Source organism: Porites lutea, chromosome 3 (assembly GCF_958299795.1).
Source record: "Porites lutea chromosome 3, jaPorLute2.1, whole genome shotgun sequence".
Lineage (NCBI taxonomy): Eukaryota > Metazoa > Cnidaria > Anthozoa > Scleractinia > Poritidae > Porites > Porites lutea.
In genome coordinates, this window is record NC_133203.1 from 39,209,354 (window position 1) to 39,226,353 (window position 17,000).

The following is a 17,000-nucleotide window of genomic DNA, read 5'->3' on the forward strand; positions in this document are numbered from 1 at the left end:
TAGGGTTACACTAACCCCTACCCTAACACTAAAACAGCACTCTTTTAAGCAAAAAGATAGACCCCGCGTTTTACTGACACCCCAATACAACTCACAGTAACAGCCTAATCAGATGAGCCGGGCTGGCTAGCTTTGCCGAGGAGACTTTTATCCCGGAACCGCCATTTTTATTTTGAGATTGGAAGCAATGAGCATGAGCAGTGTGTTACCTGCTGTCATGTTTCTCGCTCGGTTTATTCTCCAGGTCGCCCGGCAAACGTGATTACGTGACCGACTAGCCTGCAGTGCAGGCGTATTTTGGGTGGGCGAAACCTTGTTCGTGTTCGTAATATTGTTGTAGCCGCCATCTTTGATTTTATGACAGTGGAAGATTGGGGAGAGTAGAAGTAGTAACCCTTACGGTAGGAGCCAGGGCGACTCGCCCTATCTCCTCCTCTCTTCGGGAAGTTTCAACACCGCGCTTTCGCGAGCAAATTGCGCGCTCAAAAAAAACGCCTGCACTGCAGGCTAGTGACCGACCGGTTTCCATCCCGACTAATAGCCGAAATCCACTGAGGTCGCATTTTTTTCGATAATTTTTCGGCTTCTTGTCCATTGATGAAACTCGAAAAAAAAAATAAGACCTTTATCTCGAGTGCTTTTGCCTCCACGACCGACTATCAAGCAAAATACCATCTTCACATGAAGCACGCCACCTCGTTTGTTTACACTTTTGGTCCACCATTATGGCGGCGTAGCGACGGTTGCTAAGATTTTTACCACGTGAGTAACAACGAAGATCGTGTTTTAGACCCTGTTTACATGGACTGGGGGACCCCGGTCTAGTGGGGTAGGTTTCTTTTGTTTTGTGTCCCACACAGCGTGAAAACAAAAGAAACCAACCCCACTAGACCGGGGTCCCCCACTCAATGTAAACAGGCCCTTAGAAACACCCATCGAAACACCCATGGGCTTGGCACATCCTGCCGGCAGAATTTCGAACAGAATACGCGACTTTTGAGGACGAGGTTGAAGTGCGCCCTTTTTTGACGCCAATCCATCTGCAAACGTAGCCGCTGTTTTAATGTTGCGGGCTCGACATACGATGAGAATCACGGCCATTGTCGATTAGCCTTTTCAGCACAGCCACAAAGATTCTTCTTGCCTATATTAGTCGGGCTGCATGGCAGCATCGATACTACATCATTTTTTAAGGGAAAAGCCCTGGGGACGAGGTTGGGCGCACTTTTCAGTTAAATTTATTTCTTTGGGTCATTGTGATATTACATTCCGCAAGCCATGCCACATGCCATTCTGCAAACTCATTCCGCCTTTTACCCTCACCACATCTTCACGTGCAAACCGCCTCCAGTCATTCTTTAAATACTTATATTAAGTCGTATTCTCTCATACACGAATCACGAAAGCGGTAAATTCCAAAGCTTTCAAGCGCAAACTGCCGGCAAGAATTTCGAGCAGAATAAGCGATTTTTGAGGCGAGCATTCTGCCGTAAGAATAAGGCATTTTCGAGCAGAATAATTCAGGCTAACGAAAAATTAGCTGAACTAATGAAATGCATAACAGTGGTAAGAAAAATTTAAAAATAAATAAATAACAAAAGGAAAATACCTGGTGATTAATTTGTTTAATACAATTTTGCTACGCATAATGAATATCCTTAATTATAGTTTAAGGGTTAGGCCCTAGCTCCCTTCGATATTCGCTTCTATATATACCGAGCAGTATTCGAGCAGATTAAGGGTGCTCGAGCAGAATTTTGAGTAGAATAAGCGATTTTTACGAGCACTGCCGACAGGCAGAATAAGCCATTTTACAAGCAGAATTGATCCTACCCAACTCGTGGCTGCGTTATTTGTTACATGTAAGGGCAATGGGGTCGTATTTTTAAACGGGAGAGCATTACTATAAGAGTTTAGATGTTTTCAAGGAAAAAAGCGGTGAATTTGTGAAAAACATTAAGATCGTTCGTTATCGCATGCCGTCGGTGATTCAAAAGTTACCACAAAATCAAACCTGTTTTAACATCTTGAGCGTTGGAAGTGGGACCGGAGAAGTGGACATGGAAATCTTGAAGATTATTAAAGAAGAGCTACAACGAACGCATGGTCGCGACCAGATAAAGATCTATAACAGAGCGATCGAGCCAAATGAACGCGCTTGCGATCTTTACAAATCTTCTGTCAAAAGGGCCAACGACCTGCAGATAGATTTTGATGTTCGCTATCAAACCTTTCAACAGTATAAAAAGCAAGGACCTGAGAATCGAGAAGAACGCACAAAGTTTGACATCTTCCACTTGATGCACAGTATTTACTTCCTGGACATCGAAGAATCTTTAAGTCATTGCATTGAGAACGAGCTCAATGCCAATGCCAGCTTTTGGGTTCAATACAAGGAAGGCTTACCTGACCGGTATGGAAAACCTGACGATAGCTTCAAAACTGTGGAGGTGAAGAAAATATTTAAGATTTAATATTGGGGAAGCTGGATGGAGATGTGATGTCCACAACCTAGAATATAAGAGAGATGTTACTGACGTCTTTGATGCAGAATCAACTGAAGGAAATCTGCTTCTTGACTTCCTGACACACATTAAGAATTTTCGTGAAACCGCAGATGAACAAGTGGTGGAAGAAAAACTGGCGCTGATTAAGGATCTCTCAACAGGAGCCGATTACATTTTGGAAACAAGATGGAATCTTTTTTCATTATCTATAAATAATGTTTTGATAGACTGGCATACTTCTCATTTTTAAGCTGGGAACTTCCTCGGGATGCAGTTCAGTCTATGTCCAGCCTCAGCTAGAAAATTAGACGTTCTCTCGCATTTTATGTAGAAGCATTTTTGACGATGTTTCTAACAGCTTATTTTAGTTCAATGGACATAGGGATCGCATTTTCAATTCTTCTTTACGATAGTGATTTTCTTTGTTTGTTGTTGTTGTTGTTGTTAACTCATTTGTTTGATGACAAAGGTATTCTCTTGATTTTTTATGTTCCGATCAGGGGCGGATTTAGGGCTTGGCCCGGCCCCCACCCTTCCCCCTTTTGTGGTTTATTAAATATTTCAGCATTACATGTTCAATATGGAATCCAGGTATTTGCTAAATTTAAGCGTCCAGAATGCACTAGATTGCATCTCAGAGAGCTTCAATCACAAAACTTTTCCCGGAGAAGCATGCGCCGAAACTCCCTAGGAAAGGGCGCCGTTCGAAGTCCTGATGGGCGCTATCACGCCCACATTGCCACTGTATAATATATCTCTATAGGCCCCCTCTTTCACAGAATCCTCCGTCCGCCCCTGGCTTTAATTGTTCTTTGCTGTTTTGTTATTACGGTTAATTGGTCTTTGCTAAAACATCAACATTTGGATACCGTCATTATTATAAAAGTTTCTACGTTCTAAGAACGTCTGCGTTGGAGGCTAACGTTGAACGTGCCGCCTAAGTTTTACAGGGCGTTTTCACTCACGTGGCCAGCATCTATGCAAATTTAAGAGAACAAAAAAAAAATTACATAAGAAAAGAGTCCAGCTCCCACAGGGTTTGTCTGTCCGTTTCAAAGTTTTGGAACACCAATATATGGCCGCCGTGACGTCATGTGAACTAGGCGCTCTATAACCATTGTCCGAGCGGGTCTGAGTACCAATTCCTCCGTTGCTACTGGGAACATGATTATTAACCGCGTCGAATTCAGAAACGGCCGGTCGAGGGTTTGAACTTTGTTCTTTTTTGGTTATCAACATTGCTGAAACTTCTAACTAAAGGTAAGAAAAGCCTTTCAGTACATGAAATATTCATCTTTGAATGACTTAAGTGACGGTATGATCGACACAGCAGAATTTAGCCCACATTTAAAGGAGCTGTGTCACGAAATTCAGCCAAATTAGGTATTACAAAACGCCCGTTAAATCTAAGAGAAACATAAAAATAACCGCTTAAAACATTAAAGAAAGGTTAAAATATTATTTTATTTTTATTATTTTATATTATCCGTGACATCTGTTGTATCTGTTGTGTTAAACACAACAGATACAACAGTCACGGATGGGCAAAAGTGAAATTAAGGTTTTTGAAAACTGTTCAGCCTAATGTATCGGTCAAATCGAAGCTTCAACATGCCCCCCCGGGCAACCCCCCGGGCATTTGACTTTTTTGAAAATTATTGTTCAAATTTCCCCCTACCCGGGCCAAAATGCCGTTCAAATGCCCACACTAGGGTCCATTCAGGTGATCAAATGCCCCCACCCCGGGGACATTTCACAGGCACAAAAACGACAGAAGGATGGTGGAAACGCCTTCAGTTGTCGAACAAAATTTTTATAAATATAACAAAAACTGAGAAACACTGTTAGCGTATTTACTACGAACAAAAGTCTCGTGCAAAGTGGCGGAAATCGCTGCTACAAGGTCACTGAATGCTCAGCTTTTCTTCATCATGCAACATACAAAGCGTTCTATAAAAAAAGATCCCACCTATTGAGATTACTACATCATGACAATTTCACTGACATGCATCATTGCTCACCTTATTAATTAACATACTTGCAATAGGTCAAAGTACTTGACCTGAGCTTTTTATTTTATTTTATCGCCGGTAGAGGTATTGTATTTCATTGTAAACATAACAATAAAATACATTCATACATTCAAAGCCTGTATCCAATTAAAAATTTTAAAATTTAAATACTTCAAATACGGCACAAAGCTTGTTTAAGCCCTCTCCTCGTAACCAATTGGCCACAAAGGCACAATCTTTTCCACGAAAATCCTCTAACACCGCGTCCCCCATGATAGCTCACCACGCCAAAGATTTTACATGAAATCGAGGGTGCAGTTCAAATTCACCACCGCTAAAGCCTGGGGGTTCAAATTACCCACCCCCTGGAAGACTCTGATAATCAAATTCCCTCCTCCCCGGGACGCCAAAGGTGTCAAATGCCCAGGGTATGCCTGGGGGGGACATGTTGAAGCTTCCATTTGACCGATACATAACAGTTTTTCAAAGTTTATCTCTGCTCTTTGCAACTTCAAAAATAATGCTCAGGAGACATATTTGGCTCTCTGACTTTGTCATTTACATGTAATTTCTTTGCTTACTTTAAGTTCCATAGTGATTGAAGGCCAGTAATTGGAAAAATCAAACAAAATGGACTGGACTGCCGTGACACAGCCCCTTTTAATATAACAGCTCCCTGGCGGGCGATTTTTGCTGCCTTTTATTATTGTAGTTGTGCATTTAGACGGAGATTTATAGACTCGAGAGTACACTGTACTTTGAAGAGATCTTCTTATTTAATCGATCTTGAAATTCGAGTTTTGGTTTGAATAGTTACCAAGTCAGTATATTCACTATTGTGTCGTGTGTGAAGTTTATTGTGTTTGTGTCAGGGCTAGGGATCATTGTTGTGTTCTTTGTGACATATCTCGAGACTTTCTATTCACTTGGTATATCATGCACCAGCCTTTGGAAGTGATCTAAAAAGGTCCGAGAGTTACATAACTCAATCTTGCAATTATTCATTCAAGCTCGTGGGATGTCAATGTTTACACCAAAATAAATGATAAAAATCTCATTTTGCAACAGGGAAGCCTACTAGGACTTGGGGGTACATGTAGAAAAAACCTGTAAAAATATGTATATCAATACCAAGGTCTTTAAAAGGACACAGTCAGCTGATGCACATGCGCATTAGATACGATTTCTTAGCTGATTTGCATGTTATAAGACACACGCATGAAACAGAAAGTGAGAAGCTTATCCGGAATACTCAAAACAAACCTTGTAGAGTTGAACTAGTTACAAGCCCAAATCATGATTATAGACCCTAAGCCACATCAGAGCACACATTTTTTATACACCATTGAGAATTCACCTTTGGATTTTTCCAGGAAAAGCCAAGTTTGCTCAAAAAGATGTTTTCTGTAAAAGATCAAGGATCGAGTGAAACACTAGGCAAGATTGAAAGGGATTTCTAGATGTAGCCGACGCATTCATTTGATTTCGGGTTGAGGTAAACTCTTTTCAAACTGACAAAAGTAGTGTCCAGGTCAGCGTGATCTCATAGCTGACTGTGTCCCTTTAAGTAACTAATGCATCAGTCAGTTCCAAAAAAAGTGCTAATGCCCGGGAGTCAGCGCGTGGGGGGCAGGGGAGGGGGGGCGCTAGGCACAGCAGGAATTGACTGATGCATAATCTTGAAGAATAAAAAACTCAATGCAGTGTTCTCCTTATCATCGCTACCTAAGTACAAAACGTACAGCCCAAAAATAATGCGAGTGCAGGAACTTCTTTTTGCGTCCGCAAGCTGGCAACTTCGTGCAGCTTTTTGCAGGGCGCTTGCGCTTGAATCCAGCAAGACGTAAGAACTTCTTTTGCAGTTATAAATTTAACCACAAGAATTTCTTTGCTGTGGGATTTTCGAACCGCAGCGCAACAACTTCTTTCAGTGCGGTAAGATTGCCGAAGACAAGTGAAAATTTATTATGACAACAAAATAGTTGTGCCGCTTTCTGTATTTGTCAGCGGATCACTAATCTATACTTTAGGCACATAGTTTTGAACATTCAAATCCCAAAAACTGTTTTGTTCTTGCTGGTTTACAATGACAGGGATGTGTAGATAACAAGTGTAAACAAAAAAGATAAACTAAAAATACTTTCATGTTTCATGATCAGTGAATTTTGAAATGGTATATCTAAAATTATCTTGTGCAAAGGTAACCTTTTAAGTGAGGAAATGTGTACAATTCTGATTAAAAACATGTTAAAGTAAAGTAAGGAATATTTTCACTAAAGGCGCTTTCGAAAATTAGTGCAATAAAGTAATAAATAATTCCCATGTTTTCTTGTGGCAGAAATTCAACGCCTTTGTTTTGTTTCGCCGATCACTATGTTATTGTACTATGAAATGATCCAAATGATCGAAATGTTCGAAACCACAGATCGTGTTGTTAAACAAACGCCTCACGTGCTTTATCTAACTTTGAAAAAGCTGAACGATTGAAGTGTTCACTTTTCAGAAAAAGCAGAGAAAGCTGTTCGCTTTCTCAGGCAACTTTTTACGTGTCCTTGCATGATTACCTTTTGCTGCCACAGAGTGAATTAGTATCAACGCTACAAAACGGTGTTGTAACAAAAAGGCGAAAAAACAATAACTTCTTTCAGGTTAACACTTACGAAGAACTTCATGCGCCTTCTTGAGGCTTGCGGTAATTTTCTAGCTTCTTGAGGTGAAGATTTTCTACTTCTTTCATTTCAAAGTTCTTGCGGGTAAACCACAAAGGGTCCGCAAAAACACAGCACTTTCACTTCTTGCAGTTGCTTGCATGTTCTTGCGGCGCAGCAACTTCTTACGCCACTTTTTGCCTGGCATAATTTTGGTTCTGTACTATGTATACAGCTTTCCTTTTTAGGGACATGAATTTTGGAAAGAGAACATTAAAGACATGGTAAATTATTGGAATCAAACGTTTGAATTTCTTGTCTAAAGATAACGACAGCAGATTTGCATAAAATAGGTCTTAAAATATGGGAATAAAAAATTTCCCAGTGAGGGTGGGTCCATGTCCCTCACTCCACTGCCCCCCCTCCCCTCCTCTTAGAAAAGTATATATTTTTTGCCTTACCATCCATGAATGGTCCGTTACCTGCTGAGCTAAAATTTAGGGAGAACACTTCAATGTCAGCAATATTAATTTGTGAAAATGATATGATCAGCATGTCACAAGCATGGGACAAAGAAAAAATGTAATTTGGTTTCAGTGGCATAAAATGTCAGTCAGGCATGCAGTCAAAAATTCACAGCTGCTTTGATTCTAATGCCACAAAAGCTGTTATTCTTATTCTCCTTCTTGACCCCTTAACTGCCTGTATGTCACCCTATTAATTGCAATTTGTCTGCATGCCTGCATGACATACTCAGTACGTCAAATATTAGAGAGTAACAGTCAAATCCCTGGCACTGGAGATGTAATGTAACCTGGCCTCTCATGCCCCAAAGAAGTCAGTAGACTGGTGACTACTAGTGCGTAGTCCCACATTTAGGAAAACCAATTTATAGATCAGACATAAACACTTTCGTGCGCCGTCTGCCATATTGCTTTCAAGAAGCACATTGTTGGAAGAGCAAAGTAAAATTCCTTTTCGATTTTGAATGTAGAGAGATAGGAAACTGCTCAAGATGTGTTAGATGAAGTATGGATCGATTCCGGAGAGGAAAATTTTTCTGATAGTGACAGCAATTTTAGTGATTTGAGGAGCAAATGAGGATGACGAAAGTATCGACTCTCATTATTTGGAGGTGTTTGCACAGGACTTCTTCATGGGGTTGGCAGCAAAGGAGTTAAAAGGTTTATTATATGAAAGGAAATAATATGCACACCTCACCAAATCTCAGAAACCATTGTGTCTAACAATCATAAGTAATCTTTTGTTCAGGAAAAAGCAACTTGGGGTCACCCTTTGCTTGTAAATCTATAAAGGAAAGAAATCACAAGGTACAGTTGTTGTTTAGAAACCTCCTCCAACATGCCAAACATAAAGCTCCAATACTAAGAAACACCATTGAAGGACAAATTTGCACACTTAAAAATATTATAATAAGCCTTATTCACTGTAGATAAACAAGCAAGAAATCAAATGGTAAAATTATGCTCCTAAAAAAACAAAAATTGGTTTCAAGAAACAAAAACGAATCGACATATCGTTGAGTCATCTCATAACTAATTTACTGTAAAATGTAGAATGGATTCTGCTTTTTCACACTATTAGTCTCATTTCTGTAACCTTTTTAAGTTCAATGTCTTTCGATGTTACTGGTAACATTTCCCATTCAAATGCCAGCTGTGACTTGAAGTCACATGAAACTCCAAAAATAATACTATAAGGCAAAAAAGGAAACAAGATTCTCAAGTAATAGCAGAGTAATAGCAAATGTTTGTTAACTCAGCAGATTATTGATTTGATTTGAGTTATTGTTTTGTCACTTAACAGGTTGTAGATAAAAATAATAAATAAAAAAGATGGTAACTGGGAGGCCTGAACTGAAAGCCTAAGGCTTATATAGGATCCAGTCTCCCCACAGGCAGCCCAGATGTAGTGTGTGTCAATAACGTGGACAAAATGGGAGGAGTTGTCGAATCTCCCATGAACTATAAAAATAGTCCAGAAGTCATAGCCTGTGTACAGACGTCACCCCTCCCTCAGGAAAAATCGGGAGAGGAGACGTCTGTGAATCGCCGTGGTTAATCGTGTTCCAGTATACATTTGCATAAATTATTTTTTTGTTTTTTCGCCGACAGTTGAAAAGGTACATGTAGGTCAAAAAATAGCTCTGGTATCTGTGCACAGGCTAGCCGAACATCTTCACGCAATGTCCACCCAAAAATCCAGATATAAGATCTCTGATTACAGTCAAGCCAGGTCAAGCGTACCTCCCAAGATCCCATTAATGTATTTATTATTCGAAAGTTGAACCGTTGGTAGTTGTGGATTTCAGATTCATCTCTGTGTGCATTCTTGCATGCGTAATGAGCCGTGAATTCACACGCGATTCAGTTACAAAATTTCTACCAGCTCAGTTTCCCTGAATTTGATGTAAATGTCTTCTAATCCATTCAAAGATTTTCAATCTGACCAAATGCAGAGAAGTTCTCTTAAAATATTCATTGCTCATTACGCATACAGGAATGCCGATTTCAATTTGACACCAGTTACGGGAATGACTAACAGATTCATTTATTCAAATAATCAATTCATTACTAGAATCTTTTTGGGGTAAGCTTGACCTGCCTAGGCTGTTAACGTTGGATTTTGTATGCTGTCTCCTTGATTTACAATACCGAGGAGCAAACATCGGTGGTAACTTCTCATGCCTTTTTGAGAGAGCCGAAATACAAATACCGGTAAACAAATATGAATGTGCACAAAGGCTGAGCTTTTCCCCGGGGAATCTATTCTGAGGTTCATTCACCAATCACAACACCGGAAATTATTTGCGTCATGGCATTAACAATACAACCAATCAGAGGCTGTCCTCAACATTCCAGGGAAACAGGAACACGATTTTCGTCGGCGATTCACAGACATTTCCTCTCCTGATTTTTCCTGAGGAAGGGGGGACATCTGTACACAGGCTAAGAAGTCAAAGAGATAACAAAACAAAGCTAACATACCTTTAACTGAACATCTCCTTGTCTTTCCAGGCCTATAGTGGATAGTACCTACCAGTGCAAAACTGGACAAAATGCCACTTTAACCGGCCAGGAAAGACAAGGAGATGTTCAGATAAAGGTATGTTAGCTTTGTTTGTTATATTTTGACTTTTCTGGACTATTTTAGTTCATGGGAGATTTGATGCCTCATCTCATTTTGTCCATGTTATTGACACACACTAAGTCTGGGTTGCCTGTGACATAACATTGCTGAGGAAAGATGCAAACCATTTGATGTTGAAAGTGACCTCCATGAAGTTTAACTCTGTTTAGATTTTGCAAAATGTTTTTCACTAAACTCGAGAATATTTTCTGTAGGAACAGTAAACTAAAATTGAACTTCTAAAAGATTTGCTGTACATGATGTATCAGAAAGGAAAACACCCATATACCAGACTTAATATCTAAATAACCATGAACACCTCTTCTTCTAGGCAAACAGTATTTATCCTTCTGAAATTGTGGCTGGTGGACCATAATTATACCAAGTGAATAGTAAGTCTAAAGGTGCATCACAAAGAATGCAACAATGATGGCTATATTATCGCATTAGTTAAACTAAGTAAGCTCTCTTGGGACTGCGGGGGTGGGGGCCAGAGACCACCAGAGTGAGGTTGCGTACAGGCTATAGCTCAGTGCAGACTAAAACATAAAAGGTGTACAATTTAGAGGGGCACTTTCATGGAAATTCTTGTCATGTCAAGGATGTGTTCTAAGAAAAATTTTTAAGGGAGCCCTGGGCTCTGTATCTGTAAAATCCATGGCATAGAATTTCTGTGAAAAAACTAAGACTTTCATAGTCACCCAAGAACAAAAGTAAGGTGCCAAGAAGCACCTACGATCGGCAGCAAAATGAGTTGAGACACTTCGCCCAAAACTGGGCTTTCTGCCTTTTACTAACTTCAAAAGGAGGAAATATAGCTTTTACTCCCCCATCCCCTCCATGCAATGTTGTACCGATGTTCGAGCTACCTATAGAAAACAACAAACACCCCAACTTTGAATGGAGGGGACAGGGGAGGGGCGCCGATTCTTTTGTTCCCTAAGTTACCCTATTTGAGTACAATGTCTCAGCAATTTTGTCGCTGAATGTAGACAAAAATGAATGTTGGCTAAACCTCATAGCAGTGCCTCTTCAACCTGATTTAAGAAAGACAAATAATAATGCCTTTATTTTTTCTTGAAAGGGTATTTAGCGATGTCTTTAAAGTGTAAACAGTGTGAAAAGTGTTTTAGTCAAGCAACACGCCTTAAAAGACATGAAAAAGTTCATTCTGGGGAAAAGCCTTATGAATGTAAACAGTGTGGCAAGTGTTTTAGGGAAGCAGCAAACCTAAGGAGACATGAAAGAATCCACACTGGGGAAAAACCTTATAAATGTAAACAGTGTGGCAAGTGTTTTAGGGAAGCAGGAAGCTTAAAAAGTCATCAAACTGTTCACACAGGAGAAAAGCCTTATGAATGTAAACACTGTGGCAAGTGGTTTAGCCAAGCAGGCTGCCTAAAAATTCATGAAAGAATTCACACTGGGGAAAAACCTCATGAATGTAAACAGTGTGGCAAGAGTTTTAGCCGAACAGAACACCTAAGGAGCCATGAAAGAGTTCACACTGGGGAAAAGCCTTATGAATGTAAACATTGTGGGAAGTGTTTTAACCAAACAGCAAGCTTAAGGATTCATGAAAGAATTCACTCTGGGGAGAGGCCTTATGAATGTAAACAGTGTGGCAAGTGTTTTAGTGAAACAGGAGGGCTAAGGCTTCATGAACGAATTCACACTGGGGAAAAGCCATATGAATGTAAACAGTGTAGCAAGTGTTTTAGCCGAGCATTATACCTAAGGTTGCACGAGAGAATTCACAATGGAGAAAGGCCTTATGAATGTAAACATTGTGGGAAGCATTTTAGCCAAGCAGGAAACCTAAGGAGTCACGAAAGGATTCACACTGGTGAAAAGCCTTATGAATGTAAACAGTGTGGCAAGTGTTTTTGGAAACCAGGAAGGCTAAGGATTCATGAAAGAGTCCACACAGGGGAAAAGCCTTTTGAATGTAACCAGTGTGGCAAGTGTTATTGTCAATCAACGTCTCTAAGGAGGCACAAAGAAGGCCACAGCAGAAAAAGTTTGCTTAAAAGTGACAGCAGCAAGGGTCAGTTGAAACATTTACATTGTAAGGTTAAGAGAGCAGGAAGTAGTATAAGGTCAGGATTGACTAACAACACACTGTCACAGAGAGAGACTCCCAACAGTGGTATGGAAGACCAGCAACCAGATATCATCAAGGAACACAGCTGTTGGATTTGTCAAGAGGAGTTGAGTAGCGAATATCTTCTTATTCAACATTATGAAAATCATATGAGGCATGTAGGTGAAGATGGCTCTCAAATTTGATGAGTGTTATAGTATTTAGGTTGTGTCAAGTCTCCTTTTGGTTCTCTAAGATTTTGTCAAGATTTTAACTGTAAGCATGACTTTGTTTTGTTACTAGTTCAGTAAATTGTTTCAGGGAAGATTAATCAGCATCTAAACCGCCTTTAGCTTACGTTAGAATGGATACTATATAACTTTGTTTCCTGTCAAAGGAGGAGCAGAGCAAGTTTGTCCCCTTTGTTTTGTTCAGGTGACCAATGAAATGAGAGGAATTAGAATGCTTCCTTAATGCACCAATTCAGGCTAAAATGTTGGGGTCTGTGGTGTAAATCTATAAAGCGTAATAGTTGATGAGAACACATGACCACCCCCCACCCACTCCCTGTTGTTTTCTTAGGTTATTGATAATCCAACAAAAAAAAGGTTGGTCAGAGGTATTAAGAACTTAGGCTTAAATTTTTGAAGTGATATATCAAGAACGAGACACAGTGTTTCATCACCAGATAAAACACTGAAAAGAGAGTTGAAAATACAACACGACGAACTTTGAGGTGATTCATCTGGTGATGAAACACTGTGTCGAATGCTTGATATTACTTCTCAAACAAAATTATTTTAGAAGGAGAAATTAAGGATGGAAAAATGACCACTTTTTCATCTGATTTCTAAACACTCATTAAACATTAATATATTTTGTATTAGCCTGAGAAAAAGACGACACGTCACTACCCAGATCTAGGTAGTGCTTCTAATTGGTCATGCTGCATGGGAAATTTGATTTAAACAATCAGAAGCACCACCTGAATCTGGGTAGTGATGTGTCATCAGTATGGAATTTCTACGCTCGTTTCTCCGATGTCATTTGGCAGGGAAAACGGTGGTAGCGAATGTCAGCTGTTTTCACAGGCTAATCTTGTATTGTCTTTATGAATTATTAATGAGTTTGAGAATTACAAGCTAAACCCCGTTAATATGGACACTGATGCTAGTAGAGAAATTGTGCAGGTTGAATCTGCCCATAAGAGTTATCAATTGGATCCGAGATTTCCTTTCTAATCGTTCCCAAAGAATCAAACTATCTGAGGGCTGTTACTCCGAGTGGGGTTGAGCGCCCTCCGGGGTCCCTCAGGGAACAAAATTAGACCCATGGCCATTTCTTGTACTCATAAATGATTTAGATGTTGTTAATTTGCATGTGTCGCTAATGTATGGAAGTACCTTAACGATATGACCGTTTCAGAAGTCGTTGCCAACAGCAACCGAAGTTGTGCCCAGGAGATCGGGGATAAGGTTGCGGAGTGGTCTACGCAGAATAGAGGAATAGAGTCATACCGTATTTATTTGATTAACCGCCCTGGGGCCCGTTTCTCGAAAGTCCCGATAATTAACGGACCCGGTAAGCTGTCTCTGTTTACATTAAAGATCGAGGTTTCAACAGTTTTGCATCTAACACGATAAAACTGTCAGTTAATGAAACAAAATGGAGTAGTTTGTTAGCCAGGACCCGCGCTCTTATTCTTTATATTTCGATTTGAATATTTGATTTCAGGCCCGTAAAGTTACCGGGACTTTCGAGAAACGGGCCCCTGGGCGCTTATTAAATTTTTGGACCTTGAGAGTGGGCACTTATTCGAGAAGGGGGCTTATTCGAGGCTGGGTGCTTATTAAATTTTCACCATTTTCAGCAAGTGAAGTATGTTTATTTTGCAACAAAACAATAAATGCTAATGACAAAACGCAAAGAAGTGACAAAGAAAGGTTTCTGTAAAATACTCTGAAGAAACTTCGTCCTCGGGGAAGTCTCTTATTAGAATTTATTCACTCAGGTGGCTGGGGTGGGGGGTGTGCGCTTATTTGAGTTTGATTGGGAGGACGAGGGGATGGGTGCTTATTCGAGGCTGAGCGCTTATTAACTTTTTCTGCCTTTAGGATGGGCGCTTATTCGAGGTGGGCGCTAATTCGAGGTTGGGTGCTTATTCGAATAAACACGGTACTCTATAGCGACAAGTGTAAGGAGCACAGGATATCTTTTGTAAAGGATGAGCCCCACTTTGCGCCTACTGGTAATGAACCAGAGAGAGTGACTAGTGCTAAACTACTAGGTCTGACCACAGTTAACTAAAGTGGAATGGTTGGAAAACCCTTTGTTATAGGTTTTTGTTAGCTTTTTGGACCTGAACGTACACAACGTTCAATAGCATTCCTATCACTTCGAAGTTATTGACCAGTGGAACATTGCATTAATTTATTCAGTCATAATTTGTGAACAGAAAGGATTGTTCACGGTCAGGGAGTTTCCAACATAACCTACAGCACCATTGTTTTCAACTTTGATGTTTGCAGGGTTTCCTAACCAGTCTCCTCTACTAACCATGGTCTGACCTTATCGAACAACCTTACGTGGAACGAACATATTAGTGACGTCATCAAGAAAGCGTCTGTGTTTTTTAGTGCAGTTAAAAAGATCAAGCGTTCCTCGGCAGGATATGTACATTTTTTACACTGCTTTTAACAAATCGGCCCCTAAAGTATACCGTGACAATGGGCCGTTTGCAGAAGTTTTATGACTATGTTATCTTTAACTAGTACTACCATTTATAATTAATTGATTAATGAAGTAATACTTTTTATCTAAAAGAACTACAATGTATTTTGTCACCATATTCCTTACACTCGTATTCTTGTTTCGGGTCACTTACTCGCTTAGTTCTATGAATTATTTACGTGTCCCAAACTCTGCACAATAAAGCTAAAATTAAAAATTTTCTTTTCCTTCACGATCGTTTATTTTTATATTTAAAAGCACTGATTTGTATTAATATTCTGTGTGAGTTAAAATAAAAATTGACTCGACTTGACTTGCAGACGGACGTTTATAAGCATTAGGTCCCATCGGCCTAAACCCCCTTGCACACCTTATGAAGTTTATAAATGGTACTATTCCTTATTACTTCAGTTTCAAGCACTGATTGTGGTGATCAGGGTAAGGCGTGATTTCCACCGTCGCGTTATTTTTACGTGCGTACGTGCGTAAAATCTACCTTCCCAAATGAAATAGAGGCAATGCATGAACGGTCACTCGTAACCGTAAAAGCTGAATCTTGCTTAACTTCACGTTTACTGCGCTTTTCACAAACATGCGAACTCTAAGGTTCAAAAGCCGCCTTCACAATTGCGTTTTTCGCTGCCGTCAATCAAAATTACGATCACAAGTAACGAACCTTCTCAAACTCATTAATAATTCATTAAGAAAATACAAAGGAAATTAATGTTTAATGAGTGTTTGGAAATCGGATGAAACACTGCTTAGTATTTGCATCCTTAATTTCTCCTTCAAAAATGATTTTGTTTGAGAAGAAATATCAAACATTCGACACAGTGTTTCATCACCAGATGAAACACCTCGAAGTTCGTCAAAAATACTCCGCTGCGCGTCGTATTTTCAACTCTCTTCTCGGTGTTTCATCTGGTGATGAAACACTGCATCTCATGTTTGATATATTACTTGAAACACAGAAACACACAAAACGGATCGAAATCCACCAATCACAAATCACAAACCTTGACCTTTTGAACCCGTTAAAGTAAAGTTTTGTTTCCTAAGAGGTCCGTTAAGATGATTGACGGCAGCGAAAAACGCAATCGTTAGTTGGCTTTTGAACTTCAGAATTCGCATGTTTGTGAAAAGCGCAGTAATCTGAACACTTTACGTGATTAAAACTTACGTGCGTTAACGTGCGTAACCAAAAACGCGTCAGTGGAAATCAACCCTTAGGCACTGATTCAGGTTAAATACTGAAAATAGTGATAAGGGTTAAGCACTAGCGAGAATCGGTTAGTCGGTTCTTGGCTCTTCCAAACTGTTAGCCTAAACTGTGGCGAAATGCTTTTCACAGTGCTTAAAATGAAGTAAAGCGCACTATGAAATATGGCGCTCACCTGCTTGGATCTGAGCCATACTAGAGGTAATCGCACGAACTTTTTTTTTTTCAAACGATTGATCTCGATGCACCATAATTTACATTTAAATTACTTCAAGCCCTACGGTTCATCTACAATAAGTCAGGTCCCCGGCCCCTCACATTTACAGTTTAACACCTTCAGGTCAGCTTCAGTAAAATAGGAATCATGAATGTCAAGAAAGTCTCGAGTTGTTTTAAAAGTTCCCATTTCTGGTGGCTTTATGGTTACACCTCCATAAAAATTTGTGTGCGGTTAGAGAAGTCCAAGAGCACCAATGAGTTTATTTATGACTAGCATGCCACAGGCAACCCAGTAATAAGACATCCATAGTTTGTAATTCCCTCCCACAGTGGAACCTCTCCTTTGGGACACCTCTATTCAAGGGACAGAAAATTTGGTCTCAGAAAAATGTTTACATAATCTTTGTATTTGTTACCTCTATAGAAGGGACA

General features: G+C 39.9%; 1 protein-coding gene across 2 annotated transcripts; it reads left to right on the plus strand.

Annotated features, from left to right (window-relative positions):
• The first annotated feature begins 8,388 nt into the window (after positions 1-8,388).
• On the plus strand, positions 8,389-13,938 carry LOC140931114 (uncharacterized). 2 transcript variants are annotated; one of them, XM_073380865.1, is made up of 2 exons: positions 8,389-8,498; positions 11,402-13,938. In XM_073380865.1, exon 2 carries the CDS (start codon positions 11,413-11,415, stop codon positions 12,604-12,606), a length of 1,194 nt encoding a protein of 397 aa, XP_073236966.1. In that variant the 5' UTR covers positions 8,389-8,498; positions 11,402-11,412; the 3' UTR covers positions 12,607-13,938. The 2 variants fall into 2 exon arrangements, with proteins under 2 accessions (XP_073236966.1, XP_073236965.1); XM_073380864.1 differs by lacking the exon at positions 8,389-8,498 and adding an exon at positions 9,895-10,293.
• Positions 13,939-17,000: the final 3,062 nt, after the last annotated feature.